At 34.2% G+C, this 17,667-nt stretch overlaps 1 protein-coding gene across 1 annotated transcript; it reads right to left on the reverse strand.

Annotated features, from left to right (window-relative positions):
- Positions 1 to 10,303: 10,303 nt before the first annotated feature.
- Positions 10,304 to 16,803, reverse strand: LOC126591963 (uncharacterized). The gene is made up of 10 exons (XM_050257698.1): positions 16,267 to 16,803; positions 15,492 to 15,681; positions 15,228 to 15,361; positions 14,542 to 14,654; positions 14,315 to 14,438; positions 12,648 to 12,803; positions 11,078 to 11,233; positions 10,904 to 10,983; positions 10,663 to 10,712; positions 10,304 to 10,565 (listed from the first exon to the last, which is right to left on the reverse strand). The coding sequence occupies exons 1-10, from the start codon at positions 16,672 to 16,674 to the stop codon at positions 10,432 to 10,434; spliced, it is 1,545 nt and encodes a 514-aa protein (XP_050113655.1). The 5' UTR covers positions 16,675 to 16,803; the 3' UTR covers positions 10,304 to 10,431.
- Positions 16,804 to 17,667: the final 864 nt, after the last annotated feature.

The raw sequence follows: 17,667 nt of genomic DNA on the forward strand, positions 1-17,667 counted from the left end.
TTTTACAGGGTTAAATTGCATCCCTCCCATCGGAGCAATAACCACATTTAAATCTCTCGTGGATGGAAATTTGATTTGATTTCTGTATCTGACATTTGCATTTTCTTACTAGGATGCTTTTATCGCGAAAAACTTGGGTGCAATTTATCAATCATTCATCATATATGTATCGATGTATAAAAAGGTGGGGGTGTGGCCGACGCGTCCGATGGAAGGTGTGAGGCGAAACCTCACGGAATCTAAAATTTTAATATTATATATATATATATATGTATGTATGTATGTATGTATATTTATAACAAAATAATACCTTGTAAAAACAAATATAACTATAACTAAATCAAAGATAATATCATCTTCTTTATTACTAAGTCTAGTTGTACTTGGAAACTATGTCATATAGTCTCAAAATGTTATAATTATTTATTTCATTGTAAGCAATTATAGAGAACTTCAAGGAAAATAAGGATGAATGGTCACAATTATAGGAAAATTTCAAGCAAAATAAAGGCTAAATGTTGCAATTATAAGTAATTTAAGAGGAAATAAAGGTTGGGTGGAGTAGTTATAGGGTATTTAAAATGATATAAAACAATAATTATGGGAATTTAAAGGAAAATAAAGGGTTGAGTGGAGTATTTATAGGGTATTTAAAATGAAATAAATGGGGTGGAGTATTTATAGGGTATTTAAAATGAAATAAATGGCAAAAATAAAGGGTTGAGTGGAGTATTTATAGGGTATTTAAAATGAAATAAAGGTTGAGTGGAACAATTATTATGAAAATTTATGGGATTTGGAGAGAGAAAGTCTCTCCTTCTTCTTCCAGCGAAGCCTTCCGCCCACTCCCTCAAAACAAAGGCGGGAACACCGACACCCAGCCTCAGAGGCCGCACCCTAAGGCGTGCCTTTTAAAACACTGATATGTATTCATCGGTCAATTTCAACTCTGGAATTTCGTAGCACGCTTCCACGTACTCTATACTCTACATTTTTAACCGTCAAACTTTTGTTAAAGATACAAGGGTTTTTATCACAAATTGTCCCTGAAATTGACCCATCCAATCAAGATGGTCCCTGAAATTGAAAATCGATCAATGTAATCCGTGAAAATGGTTGTTGCAAATCAACGTGGTCCTTCCGTTACAATTCCGTTAAAATTTATGTTAAATGCTGATGTGGCACATAAATAGGTCCCACAAATTTAATTAAATATTATTATGTGAATAAAAAATATTTAAATAATAAAAAAACAATTGTTATTTTTTATAATTAAAATCTTTTTAAAAAAAAAGAAGGAGATGATTGAACACTGTTCATCATCTTCTTCCCTTCCTATTCACAAAAATATTCACAAAAACGATGAAATTGAAAGGAGAAATCCCAAACTTTTTCATGGTGTGGATTTTGGTTGTGGCATCACTATCCTACTTTCACACCGTCGGCAAGCTCACTTCTCTGAGCACCACCAGACTCCTCGCCATCCTACCCGTCGCATTCTTCTTCTTCTACCTCCCTCTCAATCCGACCACCATTTTTCTCGGCGGCCTGTCCTCTTTCTTCCTCTCATGGCTTGCCAATTTCAAGCTTGGGATTTCTCCTTCCAATGTCATCATTTATGTGAATATTTATGTGAATAGGAGGGGAAGAATATGATGAATAGTGTTCAATCATCTCCTCCTTCTTTTTTATTTTTTATGATTTTAATTATAAAAAATAACAATTGTTTTTATTATTTAAATATTTTTTATTCACATAATAATATTTAATTAAATTTGTGAGACCTATTTATGTGTCACATCAGCACTTAATTGAAATTTTAACAGAATTGTGACGGAATGACCATATTGATTTGCAACAGACATTTTCAGGGACTACATTAATCGATTTTCAATTTCAAGAACCATCTTGATTGGGTGTGTCAATTTAAATGATCATTTATGATAAAAACCCAACATACAATAGTGAAAATTTCTCTTAAAATATAAAATACTCCAAAATACTGTAGAAACTTTGACGCAATTCCTATGAAAAAATATATATATTAAATAGAAAATGATGATCAGATATTTGTCAGGTATAAAGCTGGGTTTTCTGGAAAATGTTATGCTTGTACATATACTGGGCTGGAGTTATATATATATATATATAGTTTACATGAGGAATACTTAGTCATAATTGATTACTTTATTGGAATTTACATATGTAACCGATGCTGCTGCTTCTTCAGATGCATCAGTAGTACATTAACAGGAGGGACTGGCCAAACTGGCAAACATGTACCGCCTCAAAGGCCACAAACAATGTATCAAAATCTCAAGGTTGGTACGCATCATCTCTTCATTTCAAATTATATTTCTAGTTCAATGGACATGCATGCATGGCACCTATTTTATACTCTTTCATAAATATTTGATTCTTATTTTGTTCTCATATAAATATATCACATTCTTAAACAATTAGTTGATGACAATGTGATGACTCAGAATTAATCAAGAGAATCTGTCATACAACGGTGAATATATATCACTTTGAATAAACAAATAGAACATCGAAGTGTTCCTCTTTTAGTGAAAATTTACGATCTATAAACTGTACTGAATTTTGACGAAACCAGAATACGTGGTTTCGAAATTTTATGTTCACTAATTTTCCCCATAATCCTCCAAAATTTTCAGGTTCGTCCATTAGACGAGGCAGAATTCCTTTGAAGTTGCAAAATTCTGAGGTTTTCATGTCAAACCCATGGTTTTGACTTGTAAAAACTGTATTTCAACTCGTAAGAATTGTATTTTAACATACGAAATCATAGGAATTACAAAACAAGAAACATGATAGATTACAAATTAACAAATGTTTTGATTGATAAGCTACAGTAAGAGAAATCAAAGCTCAAATGTGTGACGATTTGAAGATAAGTCTTAGATGCATCGAAAGGATTTTGTTTCAAATTATACAAATCGATTTAGATAACTTGTTCATGTTCTAGGGTTTTATTGACAAAGCACCATAAACATGCATGAATACTCTCATTTGATTTTAATTTTAACCTAGAATCAAACACTTCGAAAATTTTCAACATCAGTCTCTAACAAAGTTTAAAGTCTGGTTACTCCAACATAAATATAGCATGAAAATCAAATTTGAAAATGCCAACGAGGGTTGATTGAGTTGGTAAGGATCATTTTTTTCGCTAGACCAAGGCTTAGAATCGAGTCCCGCTCCTGCAATCCCTCTTTGGTGGACAATCTGTAAAAACCAAAAAATGGGCTAAAACCCCATCTCTAAGTTCTCAAAGAGACTTATGGTGTGCACTAGCCCTAGGATGGAATAGCCTCCCCTCCCCCTAAACTTTTTTCAACCAAAAAAAAATAATCAAAATTGAAAATAGATTTTGATTCTGAAACCCCAAGCACATACACAAAAAATTATTAGTTTTTTTTTTAACTCGAAATATATAGTTACCAAACAAGATTTTATTTTTCAAAAAAAGTAAAAACTGGAACCAAAAGCTAAAAACTGAAAACGAAATGGTTATCAAACGATCCCTAATTAAAATTATAATCACTACTCAAGGAAATAATGCGTGAAATATAAGTGAAAATACAAATAAACTGCAAATACCAATACTGCATTTACATTTTCATGATATCCCGTTTTAAGAGCATTTGCAACGAAATACATTCACACTTTCGAAAGATTTTTCAATCATTTTTGCTTCACTGAAAAGATGTAAATTTAAATAATTATTTAAATTTTTCAGTCACGATTAGAGTTTTCCGACCAACTCTAATGATATATTTTATATGCATATCATCATATAATAGCAATGGCATACTGCATAAACTACAGAGCATTTCAGTTTTCTAGCAAACTAGCAATGATTTTTGTCTTTATAAATTAGGGTTTCACATACCCCTCTTTACTGCCTACATACTCTCGTTAATTTGTTTTCGATTGATCCTTTTAAATTCATTCGATCAGACGATTAGAAGTTAAAAGGGGTGTGTAAGAAGTAAAACCTGGTGTAGGAAGTAAAACACATGGCATACAATGATCACCCTTTACCTAATATAAAGCTACATGCATGGGGACGGAGAACCATTTGGGATCCACCAAGTTGGTGGCAAAGTTCCAGATATTCCCCCCAGTTCTTTTTCGAGCAACAATATACACTTTTAAATTAATCTTACTGACAAAACCAATATATTTTAAAAATTAACAACCTTATCAATATTAGCATGCTGCATGCTAGAATAATTTGAATCCCCATACACACCTTTGAAAATTGATACGATAAATTGATCGAAAATATAAAACGAATGTTTGTTGTTTCCCCTAATTTCATCAAAAATTATTTTAAAAACTTCAAAATACAATTTGACAAAGAAACCCCTGCTTAATTAACAATACTTTTTATATGTCAAGTTGATTAAAATTGTGAACCATTCTTCCACACAAATTCGAACTCTGTAATCTGTAATTTAAATAAATTTACTTGTAAAATATTAACTATATCAAAAACTAAAATTACTTAAAATTTAGAAAATACTTACAAGATTTGTGTATTATACATGAGCATTATTTTGTATCCACCGACATGTTTTGTATTCAAAGTGGGGACCTTGGTCCTTACATGAAGAATACATGTCTTGAAATGGACCACACATTCTGGTAACTGTTGACACCTGCAAATTTATAGAGCCGATTTCTGGGACCGAATAATTTCTTAGTGATGCCTCCTTAGTGAATGTAGAGTATAATTAAAATTTTATATTATTGAATTTTGATGATTTCACTCTAGGAGATTTGGGTTTAATTTGAAATGAGAGGAAATGCTACGGAGACTCTCTACAAAGTGAATTTTTTCATAGATTTTGTGCCACCTCATGTTTTTGGTTCACTGCTTTATAGTTAGAATGAGAATTAACGTTAAACTGTGAGGTGTCAGAGAGTCCATGGAGATCGCCAATGTGAGATAGACCCCTTAGCATTTCTCTTTGATAAGAATATGAAAAAGGAGGGAGTGGATACAACACATACGATATATCTTCGAAAATTATAAGAATTATAAGAATTTTAACAATAATGACAAAATAAAGGATAAAGTAAATAGTACCATAATTGACTTTTTAATGTAAAAATATGATTTTTCGTTAAAATTCACTAAAACAAAACCAAATTTGACATATAAAACGAAACAAGAACTATAATTAGAAGACAAAAGAAGGTAAATAAAGAGTAATTTAATATGAAAGGAAATGCTACGAAAAGTCGGCGAAAGGTCTGACATATCAGACAAAAAATGAATTTGCCCAAGAAATTACTAGTTGGCCTGCAATTTGAAGCATTTAAAATCCCAGAAACCAAACCTCTCTCATCACCCATCATCTTTCTCTCCCTCTCTCTCTCCCCTTCTCTTTAGTGAGCCTACTAAAAATACAGCAATCAAACAAAGCATGCATGATCAATTATATGGCACATTAAAGTTAAAAAAAATATTCAAAGAAATGCAACTATAAATATTATATATTAGCCAACTTCCAAGCAGCCAACCAGATCAAAGCCAACAAAACTAAATGAATGAGTTGTTTTTTAATGAATATATATCTTAGCAGGAATTAAGTGTATTATAACAAAAACGGGATGATAGATTTTGTAGGGACTGTGTTTACCGTATAGGATCCTATATTAGAGAGTGAAAGCTCAAGAAAATATAAATGGTCAATGTCACATCTCGGCCCGGGGCGGATCATTTCTCAGGCCCGCTCCACCACCGTAGCACAATATTGTCCGCTTTGGGCTTACCATTCCCTCACGGTTTTGTTTTTGGGAACTCACGAGCAACTTCCCAGTAGGTCACCCATCCTGGGAGTGCTCTGGCATCCTTCTCGCTTAACTTCGGAGTTCCTACGGAACCCGAAGCCAGTGAGCTCCCAAAAGGCCTCGTGCTAGGTAGGGATGGGAATACACATTTAAGGATCACTCCACTGGGCGATGTGGGATGTCACAATGGATGTCACAATCCACCCCCCTTAGGGGCCCGACGTCCTCGTCGGCACACCACGCCCAGGGTTAGGCTCTGATACCAAATTGTCACATCGCGGCCCGGGGCGGATCATTTCCCTGGCCCGCTCCACCACTGTAGCACGATATTGTCCGCTTTGAGCTTACCGTTCCCTCACAGTTTTATTTTTGGGAACTCACGAGCAACTTCCTAGTGGGTCACCCATCCTAGGAGTGTTCTAGCATCCTTCTCGTTAACTTCGGAGTTCCTACAGAACCCGAAGCCAGTGAGCTCCCAAAAGGCCTCGTGCTAGGTAGGGATGGGGATACACATTTAAGGATCACTCCCCTGGGCGATGTGGGATGTCACAGTCAATTCACGATTTCTAGGTCTTGTACTTAACTCAATCTTATTAGCAATTTCCCAAGGAATATGTCATTAGCAGAAGAAAAATTAATGTGTCGCTAATTCAATGACAGTCACTTAGTACTACGATCTAGTAGAATTCATTTTCACTTGTAAATAAGAGGTCTTAGATTAAATTATCACCAAAAGATAATTTAAACCACATTATTGATAACTCATTGTGAGGTTTAGTGATATTTCTACTCACTTTATTATAGATAATATCATTTGTTAAAAATAAAATAAATAAATAAATAAGTAACTATGTGGAATAAGGCCACGTCTCCAAACTCTGGGGTTCTGACCTGCCCTTAAACTGAGGTTGATATCAGAAACGGCATGCGGGGGCCATGGCCCACGAGATCAAACGTTTTCTTTCCTAAAGTGGGCCCTAACGGTTGGGCCCACAAGGCCGAATTGGTGTGCATACTGTCTCTGCATATCTGCATATGTTTTTACCTTTCCCCCTTTTTACCTTGGTGAATTCGAGGAAATAGAGGAAAAACAGGAGTGAAAATTGGAACATCAGAAGCATATGGGTGACGCAATCGGGTTTCTGACACGTGGCATGTGATACTGTAGCACTGTAAAATTAACTGTAGTGTGAAGTGATGGTGGTGGTGGACCTGGTGGCCGGTGGTGGAGTGGTGGTTTTTCAGATATGGGGGCGGGACCATCAACCGTAGGTTCTTGCAGAGGGAAGTTGTAAGAGAAGAACCCTACAACTAGAGGCCAAGACCCTAAACTTGCCAAGGAATTTGAGGAAGATGGGACATGGGTTGTGAAAGGGACTCTGTCAACTTGCCTTTCAGAGAGGATACGGCATTTGCAAAATCTTTGCAATGGTGCAGCAGCAGCAGCAAGCAGCACGCGTTACACAACCACAAGTAGCCGATGCATGAATTAGGTATCAACTGTTTTGATAATTGTTATGCTATAAAGTTGGAACCTATCTATATATAGATTACATGTGTGTGTTTTTATTGTTAATAAGATAATGACATGTGTAAGTCAAGAACTCAAGAAGATAGGAATGCCCTCTCTAATGCTGAGCGAGAAATTAACTAGAGGTGTCTGATATGTTGGTGGACTGTGGTAGCAAAAATCCGCTGTCTTTAATCTTGACGACTTTGTACTTACAAAACAATCACTGTCTTTGATCAAAGACCAATGCCTCACGTGCCCACGAGGTGGAGGGGTTTGGTCAATGGATCTGATGCCTAAGTTAGTTTCTCTAAAAAAGAGTGACTGTTTAGGGTTTGTATGCGTAACAAAAAACTTACCAAAATTTGGTGGAGATGGAGGTATTTATAGGAAGGAGTCCGCAGCCACAGTGTTAGGGTTTTGCCCTACACATATGGAGTTAATGTTCAATTGGGAATATATTAAAGATAGAATTTAGTAATTAATTCTATCTTTAATGTCTTTGACTTTTCTATGCCACAAGTGGAGAGCTTTGAGTAGTTGCCGTCAGCTGCTTAGACCTTCAGGGATGCTGAACTACATGAAAGTATTTGAGAGCATTGCCAACTTAATGAAGGTGGTCTTGTCTATCTTGAGAAAAAAAAATACACGTGTCGTCTTCTGAATTTTTTGGATTATTTTTTACTCCACACCAACTTGCTGATCTAGGAGTTGGGGTTAACTGTTTTTTATTTTCCTGCTCTTTGTATTAGATCCCTATTGAAAGATGATTTACTAGGTGTTTTAAGATGAAAGAATACAAAAAACACTATGAATCTTTAAACCCTACAAAGATTACTAAATCTTGATATTGATAGCAGCTGGTTAGGCAAGATTTGATGATCACCATAACAATTCTATCTATTTGGCCTCAATACATTTGTGTAAATGGCCACCACAATAAAGGAATGAGATCGACATTGAAATGTACAGCGGCATCACTCACCAAATCAATGATCGAATTTGTCTTCGCGCATGCCAAATGAAAACAACACATCCCATGTTCTTCAAAGTCTTAAAACAGAATAGAAAATGTCACACTCATGATTGTGATGAATTATCATCAATCAATAATAAAATGACACGTAATCAAGTGAGTCTCACAAAGTTTCTCTTTATGACTAAAGTATACTGAGGTTTATGTTTGACATAAAAGTTAAAAGTGGACTGATCAAGTGCTTTTCCAAAAAAGCATTTGCATTTTTTGTTTAATTTTATTGATGTGTTTCTAATATTAGCGCGTTTATTTAAACACTTATAAGCGTAAAGATAAGACCAATTACGCGTATAAGTTGATTGTGATTGTTGATGTGTTGTGCCGGCATAGAACAACCCATATAACACATACATGCAATCATTTTTTTTAAGTTAATAATACTTGGCATATATAATGATGTAAGGTCGTGGATGGTTATGACTTGTATATCAATGACTTTCACACCATAGAAGAAAGATTTCACTTTCAGGATAGATAGACGATCTTCAAAAGTCTGAAGTTTGAACACTCGAATGACCTTTTCCTTTGATCCCTGCCTAACTTTTAAAGGCGTGTCTATCTATATCTCAACACATATCCACAATTAGTATGTACACGTTTTTTTATCGGACATGCATGCCATTGCCCCCTCAAGTTCACCGATTTTAGGAGTGTAAGGGCAAGGGCATGTAAATTGTCTTCTGAAGAGTGATACTTTTGTGTAACTCCACCCGTTTGGCTTAGGCGAGAGTGATTACTGTTTAGAAATATAATTTTTTTTAATTTTTTTATGGATTGTAAGTGTGTTTAAGTGTGACTACTTAGTACTACGGTCTAGCGGTATTCTTCTTTCCTTGTAAGTGAGAGGTCATAGGTTCAATTCTCGCCAAAGGCGAATTTGAACCGCATTGTAGCTAGCTCATTGTGAGGCTTAGCCTACCTCCTTCTCCATTTAGTGTAGATAATATCATGTGTTAAAAAATGTATTTAAATGTAAACTTTGTAAGTCTATTATTTGAAAATAAAATCCAGGTATAATTCCAATAATTTAACTTCAAAAACAAAGCTATTGGATATGAGTTTGTGTAAACTGAGCCCAAAGTTTTAGGATTTGGACCTTCCATTATTGGGATGAGTGTGTGGTCTGTGGCACTGGCTCTATTGACTACAGGCTCGGGCAAGATAAGCCATTGTCTTACCTATTGGACCTGTCCTATAAAGTTGGTCCAAGTCTCCAACATGTTATCCAGTCTCTTGGGTTTCCACAATTCTTCTTCTCCCCAAAATAAACCAAGGAGAATGGGAGGTTTGAACAAACAGTGAGTTGAAGGACGACTACACTTACTAGAACAATTCATCACTTGCGAATTCCCGTAATTCTTGAATTTGAATCTTGTTTTGGGCTTGCTTTTAGGCTTTAGTTCTTTTTTGTAATGCGAATTTTGTTCGCACGGTTTGGTTCATTTGTTTCGAGTAGTGGATATTCACTTTCCTTGGGGTTCGGATCTAACTCAAGTTACGCCCCTATTTGGTATCTACACACCCAAATTATAGACAGAATATTCAATATTTGTAATGAGCAGGTAGGACAAGTAGTTAAAAAGTGCTTTACTCTTGCAACCAAGATTCTATGTTAGAATTTCTCTTCTCTGATATTTAGTATTCGCTATGAGCTTGTAAATTAAGTAGTTAATAATGTCTATCCTTACACCGTAGATTCCGTGTTCAAATTGCCCCTCATCAATATCGTTGGTATAAAAAATAAAAGGTCATTGTTTAAAGAAAATGAGAAGGCCTTTTAGATTTATTCTACCTTTTGAAGTACTGGTTTGGTACTGATGTGCTTTTATAAAAAGTGGGTATAAAAAAAACTGAGCTAAAAAAGGTGTTTGGTAAACGCTTAAAAACAACTTATTTTCACAGTTTTGGGTGAAAAAAAAAAACTGAAAATGTGAAGTAGCAAAAATAAGTTTATTCTCACAGCATAACAGAAGTAGTTTTTTTTTCAAAGCATAGCAATACCAAACCAGCCCAAAGGAAAATCATGAGGTTTGATTGAGTGTGAATGTGTATGATATGATTAATATAGTTGGGCAAGGTCATGGTAATATTGGGAGATCCAATTTCCAATGATGTTGATCTCTTGTTTCCTCACTTCTTTAAGCCAGTCTGGATCTTCACTGTTTTTGAACCTCAAATCTACATGGTGAGCACCTGCCAACAACCAATACCACAAATATACATGTTAACACTATACATTAATTCTCCTTAATTTTTTTATAATTTCATATTTCTAATTGTAGATACAAACCTTCTTTTGCAACAATGGCTACTATGCTCTTGGATATATTCTTTAGCACCCTGAAAAAAAACATAATAAAAAAAAAAGCATGTAAAACCATCCATAAAAACTTTAGCAGAAATACTTTGATCATGTCATTCGTATGTACGACGCATCTTAAAATTGCGTGAGAATGACCTTAATAAAGTGATTCTATTGAAGTTTCTCTTTAACGTAGTGAAAATAGAGAAACAAAAAGATATTTAATTACCCTCCACCACTCCAAGGGTCTCTTAAGCCATTAAAGAAGATAATATTGCTTCCATATCTTTTTAAAACCCTCTCAATATCCTGCCACAAATTAAAATACAAAAATAAAATTAAATAAAAAGAAGTAGAAACTATAGAAAATTGTTTGGAAATGATAGAAAATATGGATACTCACATGGCCGCCGAACTCAGTGGTGATCCAAAGGGGCCTCGGTTCAATGCCAAAATTCCTCTTGCATGAAGCGGCTCTGTATTTGTACTTCCATTCGGAAGCTGGGAATATGCTCTCCTCGGTGTTTCCGCTTGTTGGCATTATCATTTCTGTGCAAGCCTGCACCAAATTTGTTTTAGCTAAACTCAGTAACACGAGAAAGACTTGGGTGTTACTGTAGATATATACACATGTTCTTAAATGAAGAAGGGTTAGAAGAGTTGATTCGAACGGCAAATTCAGGCTAGCTGCCTACATTGAATAGTGTTTTTTGGGTTCTTGGTGTTCGATTTAGGCTTATGATATCTTTGTGGAAGAGAACGATGAAACGAATTGAACTTGTCGTTTTGCAGCGATATAAGGTGGATTTTAGCATTTTGACGACATTTGAAGGGTTAAAAAACAATTTAAGTTTTATGGATGTTTTCGAAATTTTTGTAGTTTCTTGTTTTATTTGCTTTTGCATCTAGGGTTTTCGTAAGACTATCTATATAAACAACTTTAGCACACGTCACGTCCGAAGTGCTATAAAAAAACTTTGTTAAATTTTTGAGTGTATACAGAAAATTTCTCAACAACACGAGACATGAATGTGGTCATCTTATCAAATTTCTGCACATTATAATGATGACAACGATGATCATGATGGTGTTGATGAGAGTAAACTTTGGGTTTAACTCAAACTGCTTTTTTTTTGGTTGGAAACTCTTGAAATTAACCAAAAAGGTTAAAAAGTAAAACAAGGTTTTCACTTCTTAGGCTCCAAAGGGATAATGATTAGTTATATCAATAATGATATTATGGCTCAATTTTTGATTATGAAACCATGTTTTTCTTGGATACTCCCCACCATGTTCTCTCATAATGGGTGAAGATCTTTTGATTCCAACTCACGAAAGTGTTTTCCCTTTTTTTTATTGGGTTCATAAATAATTCTTTTAGACTATCAATCACTCGCATTCATTGAATTGAAATCCAGATACGATCTCACAACTTGAAGCCGATGGTTTAAAAAATTTTGTATCACTCATTTTAAATTTTACAATTCTTATTTGTTCATTCTACTACTCATCTCTCACAAACTAAGAATCTGAATTCCTCGCTCCCTCTCTTGAATAATTCAGATTACTTGATCCATCGTCCCACGATTGCAAGATCTAGTGAGAATTTGAATTCACAATCATAGTGTGGTTGTGTGGTAAATATAGATTTTATATTTTTGTATTTTACTATTCTGAATAACATTTACATTAATTAGTTTTTTCATTTTTTTTATAAGATGTATGATTAGTTTACGATGATATACATGATTTCGTTTTTTTATATTATTTTATGATTAGTTTATGATGATATACGTAATTTCATTTCATTTTATTTTACAAAACATATTTTAAACCACCCAATTTGGGAAAAGATATACATGGCATTTGAATTATTCATTCATGTGTATTCTTTTTCTTTGTAATTAAGCTCTAATTTTTATTTTTATTTTTTTATTTTGGAATTTAGAGAAAAAGGAGGAATGTTCTCCTACCTGCCAAGACCATCCTCCAAGGTCGTGAGGATCAGAGTCATCATCAAGATCGAAACACGTGGCGGTCCCACTATAATTATAATATACAGAAGCTGCACCGTACAACTTCTTAAATGTATCGTTTCCAGTCGTTGGATCATCTATCGCCGCACACATCTGCACCACCAGGTTAAGTCAAAACTACAAATATACCCTTCTTCAATGCAAAAGTCATTCTCCAACATTCATTTTTATCGTACGAGAATTTTTATTAATTTCTAAAAAAATTTAATGACAAGTTTATTCTAATACAAAATTAGATTGAAGGACATAAGCAAAATATTAAAAAAATGTTTTTGTTTGGGAACGGAAGTGACGTAGGTGGCCCCACCTCTTCCTGTATCTTTTCGACACACCACCGTTCTCCAACTCAAAACCAAGCGAAAGATCCAATATTTGTGTTGCTTCTTTTTTTGGTGTTTGCAACTTACAAGTTATATATCACATCTAATAGTGCAGTGAACTTCGATTGAGCAAAAATATTATGCAATTTTCGAATTTAAGAAATGATTCCGAATAAGATGTAAATAGTGAGAAAAGTGGAACAAATTAAAAAATTTTGGTTCGTCGGCATTATAAGGAATACCAATTTACGTACTCTTTAGATGAGTTTTCTGATTTGGTCCACAAAATTGACAAAAAAGACAAAGAGATAAGAGTTTAATAAAACACTAGCATTTACCTACACTTTGTGTGTGAACACATTTTTTTTTTAAATGAGAAGGAGAGAGAGAGAGAGAACGTGGGGGGAGTGGGAGGTTTTTGTTTTTGATTTTTTTTTTAAATTTTAAATATTAGAGATATTTTAACATCATATGTAAGTGAGGCTTCAATAAAAAAAAAATTTAAACTTGTGAAATTACATTATTGCCCATCATTTTTTTTTTTGGTATAATAGAAGACTACGAGCATCTTAAAAGGAGATATCAAAATTGCCACATAGGCATACAACAGTAAAAAATGACAGCAAACTCTCTTCAACCGAGCCTTCAATTTCTTAGATGGCGCTGAGTCATTTGAAGGCTAAGCCTTTTGCTGTCAATTTTGACTGTAGATGTCAAATTTATTAAATGATATTTTAATAGATTAATACAATATATAATAAATGTTGTTATGTTTTTGAAATATTTGATTGGTTGCCTTAATCATTTGACTCCACAAAAAGATAAAATGCTTATTAAATGACAATATTATTTAACATATCGGGTGGAGCAAAATATTGTACAAAATGTCAAATTACCACATAAGCTATCAATTATTATTTTGATGTTTAAAATTTGACATCTCATTTGACAATACTCTAAGTTGTCTTTTCATCCTTTTTATTGACAAATAGGGTTTCATTAATTAATAGAGATGAAAAGCTTACTAAAGTTGATCTTCATAGAGCAAAAACGTTAATTGTATCTGGTTTATTTGTTCTCTTTTTACATATAGCTGGGAGTGGAAATATTGGTTAGGTGGGGAAATAATACAACAATAAAGTGGACTTAGTAGCACTCTTAAATTAAAAATCAATGCAAAAACAGGACATAAATAAATCGGAATATGCAGACAGAGAAAAATGTTTTCGTGAAAAGTCATTTCACAATACAAAAAGAAATATATTTTGTGATTATTTGTTTTACCTGTTTGACTGGAAATGCTGGCAAGGGACTTAGGAAATTGGAGGGTGTAGGATAATCCGTCATTGCTGTGTAAGTGAAGGCGGTACGAAGCCAACCTTCGAGATAATCTGCACTAATATAATTCCTGAAATATAAAATAAAAGAAAATTTTAATGAATATGTAGGGTTTTTTTTCATAAATATTTATTTATACCTTTTGTTAATTTGGTTAATATTATGGGTCATACTTGCATATTTTAAATGAATTTCGGAGCAGTTCGAGCCCTCCAGGTTGATCTGCTGTGCTTTCGATCTGTTCCCATGAGCCTTTGATCACTTTGTAGCAATTTTCACTCTCACTCTAAAATTATTAATACACAATTCAAACAATAAAATAATTATTCAGGAAAGTTTCTTCAAATAAATTATGATGCATGAGCTTTGCAGGCTGTAATTACAAATCTGGAATATGCTAATTAACATCTCTTTCTCTAAACACATACATTAATTGTATCTTTCTATTTTCCATTTTTGTTGGAACACACATTGCAGCTTGAATGCTTGATTAGTACGAAATCGCCTAAATTAGAAAATATTCTCTTACCAGACCATGTAATCATGTAAAATTGTAAATAGTCGACCCCATTAATAATTCTGACTTACAAAGTAACAAATGACAAGTTTCGAAAACTAAACTTTTAGCGTATTAATTTAGGATAATTAAGAAATATAGCCATTCCAACCCTCTCCGAACCTCTCAATCAATGCTCAGACTCCCTCGAGATCCCTTGAACAATGCTCAAACCCCTCAATGCAACATATTAAAGGTTGAAAAATTGGACTAAAAGTTTTAACATGTCTCTAAACTTGACTACCTTTCTGAATTTACCGATGTATATGTTTATGTTGAGAGAGAGAGAGAGAGAGAGAGGACCCTAAAGTCTTGAGTGATGATGTTGGTGAAGCTGTATGGAGATGTAATATTCTCAAAATTGAGGATGGGAGCCGATGATGCCAAGGCTCCAATTGTAACGTGCGGATACTTCAACCTAAACCACGCTGCCAGCACTGCATTTTTAATTAACAACTTTGATTAAATTTGACACTCACTAATTAACTCCCTAATCCCATGCCAGCTGTTTAATCAACTGCAAATCATACATATTAGGAAAAAAGGATTATTTAATTATTGACATACTTCCTCCATAGGAACCTCCGAAGACCACCACAGGAGAGTCAGTTGCTGACAAATTTTTCTTCAAATCAATGATTAAGGAAGCATAATCTGCCAGTGCCTGTGTTGAACTCAAATATCCAAGTGTGGTTGCATTGCTGTAAGCTACCTCCTTGTTTCCCCCATAGGGTATAGACTTCCCATAGAATCTATGCTGCAATGCAATGCGGGCATCTCAAATTATAAGCAAAAACTAAAATATGTTATCTTGTCAGACAATATGACGTGTTATGTGGTCAAATTATTACCAATAGTATCGTCTTTGGATTCTTTTGATGAAGATTCCGAAAATTTATGAATAGTGTCCGTTCATCGTACATTGTAAAGTTAATTTTTGTCAAATCTGTTTGTGTTTAATTTTAAATAAAAATATTTAAAATAATTTTTGACCACATTGTAATATGAATGGACATGATTGACGTATCTCCGGAATCCTTACAAAGAGGATCCGAATTCAAATTATTAGTCAAAAAATATCGATCAGACGAAATGCATATATCGTGTTATGTGATCAAATTATTAGTCAAAAAATATCGATTAGATGAACTTGATCTATAGTCTGAAAACAAAATATGTTCGATATCTAAAAAAATAAGCCTTATTATCTTCTTTTATTTTCCAATGCATAGGATAAATATATCGAATTGAGGACTTCAGATACAAGGACAAACGAACTTAACCAACTGAATTTAAAAGAGGATTATCTCTTTAAAATCTAAATTTGGAAACAAAATCCTACCTCAATGAAAACGATGAGGGCTTTGAAGTGGGGAGCTGTCTCATACAAAAAGCCAGTGTTTTGTGCAAACCATTCTATATTTCCTTCATTTCCTGTGTAAACAAAGATCGGAGCATTGCTCTTGGCTCCTCCCCAATGCGTGTCGTTGATCAAATACCTTTGTTGGAAGGTTTGGTAGCTTTTGGGGTAGAAATTGAAATGGTCAAGTATTTGGGTGAAGTATCTGGTTCTGTAAAGTTGGTTTTTTTCGGAAGAAGAAAGTGATGAGAGCTTTTCAGGGGAAACGAAAGAAGATGGAAACCTAGCAGGAAGTGTGGTTCTGGCAAAGGAAGTGGAAGGAGACAGCAGCAAACAGAAGAAAGAAAACCAGAGAAATATTGAGGAATCTTTGAGTTTTGTTATCTTCATGTTTGTGGGTTCTGTATTTTGCAGAAAGAATTGGAATTTTGTGCAAGTGTGTGGAGAAGCTTTGGCAACTTAGAGAGAGAGAGAGAGAGAGAGAAAGATAATTGTGTGGAGAAGCTTTGGCAACTTCGAGAGAGAGAAATGTCCAAAGTCTGCAGCTTTCCAAAGAATAGTGCCAACCGCCAACCGCCAAAGAAGGTGGGCTGTCATGGATAAAAATCATGGAAAGTTGATTAGATTTTTGTAGTAATTGGAATATTGACTACTTTTTGCTAGAAAAAAAAGGGAAATGAGAACTAAAAATAAAATGAATTTTAACTAAAAGCTCATGATACTGTTTATTTTAACGAAAAATCATATTTTTACATTAAAAAATCAATCCTAGTACTATTCACTATTCACTTTACCCTTTATTTTTTTTTATCGTTAAATTTTAAAGTTTTCAAACTCATTTAATTAGTTTTCTTAAAAATTAAAAAGTAAATTACATAATACCCCATAAGGTTCGAGATCTATTACAACCTCATACAAAATCTTTAAAACATTTCACTTTCATACATTTACTTATTATTTTATTTCAATTTCATACATCCGTTAGAAAATCAATTAAGTAAACTGTTAAGTGATGATGTGGCAAATATATGATCCCCATTTGTGCTGACATGACTGCCACATTTGTGCCACGTGGCTAAATACTTAATAAAAAAATTTAAAATATTAAAATAACTATTTAAAGAAAAGTTAAAAATTAAAAAATTAAAAAAAAAAACAAATCCCCTTTGTCTCCCCAAAATCCCCACCATCCCAACCCCCATCACCCACCCCTTCCCCCAGCAACTGCTAGTTCTAAAACAAACCCCATCCCCATCACCCCAGCAACTGCTAGTTCTGAAAGAGGTTCCTTTGTCGAAGATGGAGGCGCAGTGATGAGGGAAGTGGTTGCTGAGGGATGGGAGATGGGAAAAAGGGGTGGGCTCGGGTAGGGGTTGGTGATAG

The sequence above is a fragment of the Malus sylvestris genome, chromosome 12 (assembly GCF_916048215.2).
Source record: "Malus sylvestris chromosome 12, drMalSylv7.2, whole genome shotgun sequence".
NCBI lineage: Eukaryota > Viridiplantae > Streptophyta > Magnoliopsida > Rosales > Rosaceae > Malus > Malus sylvestris.

What these genes read in the sequence shown, in the direction of transcription:
- LOC126591963 (XM_050257698.1), bottom strand. Translation starts at nt 16,674, where the DNA reads ATGAAGATAACAAAACTCAAAGATTCCTCAATATTTCTCTGGTTTTCT. An exon ending in AATTCATTTAAAATATGCAA is followed by an intron (nt 14,439 to 14,541) that starts GTATGACCCATA and finishes TTTATATTTCAG; the next exon opens with GAATTATATTAGTGCAGATT. An exon ending in TTGGAGGATGGTCTTGGCAG is followed by an intron (nt 11,234 to 12,647) that starts GTAGGAGAACAT and finishes AATTTGGTGCAG; the next exon opens with GCTTGCACAGAAATGATAAT.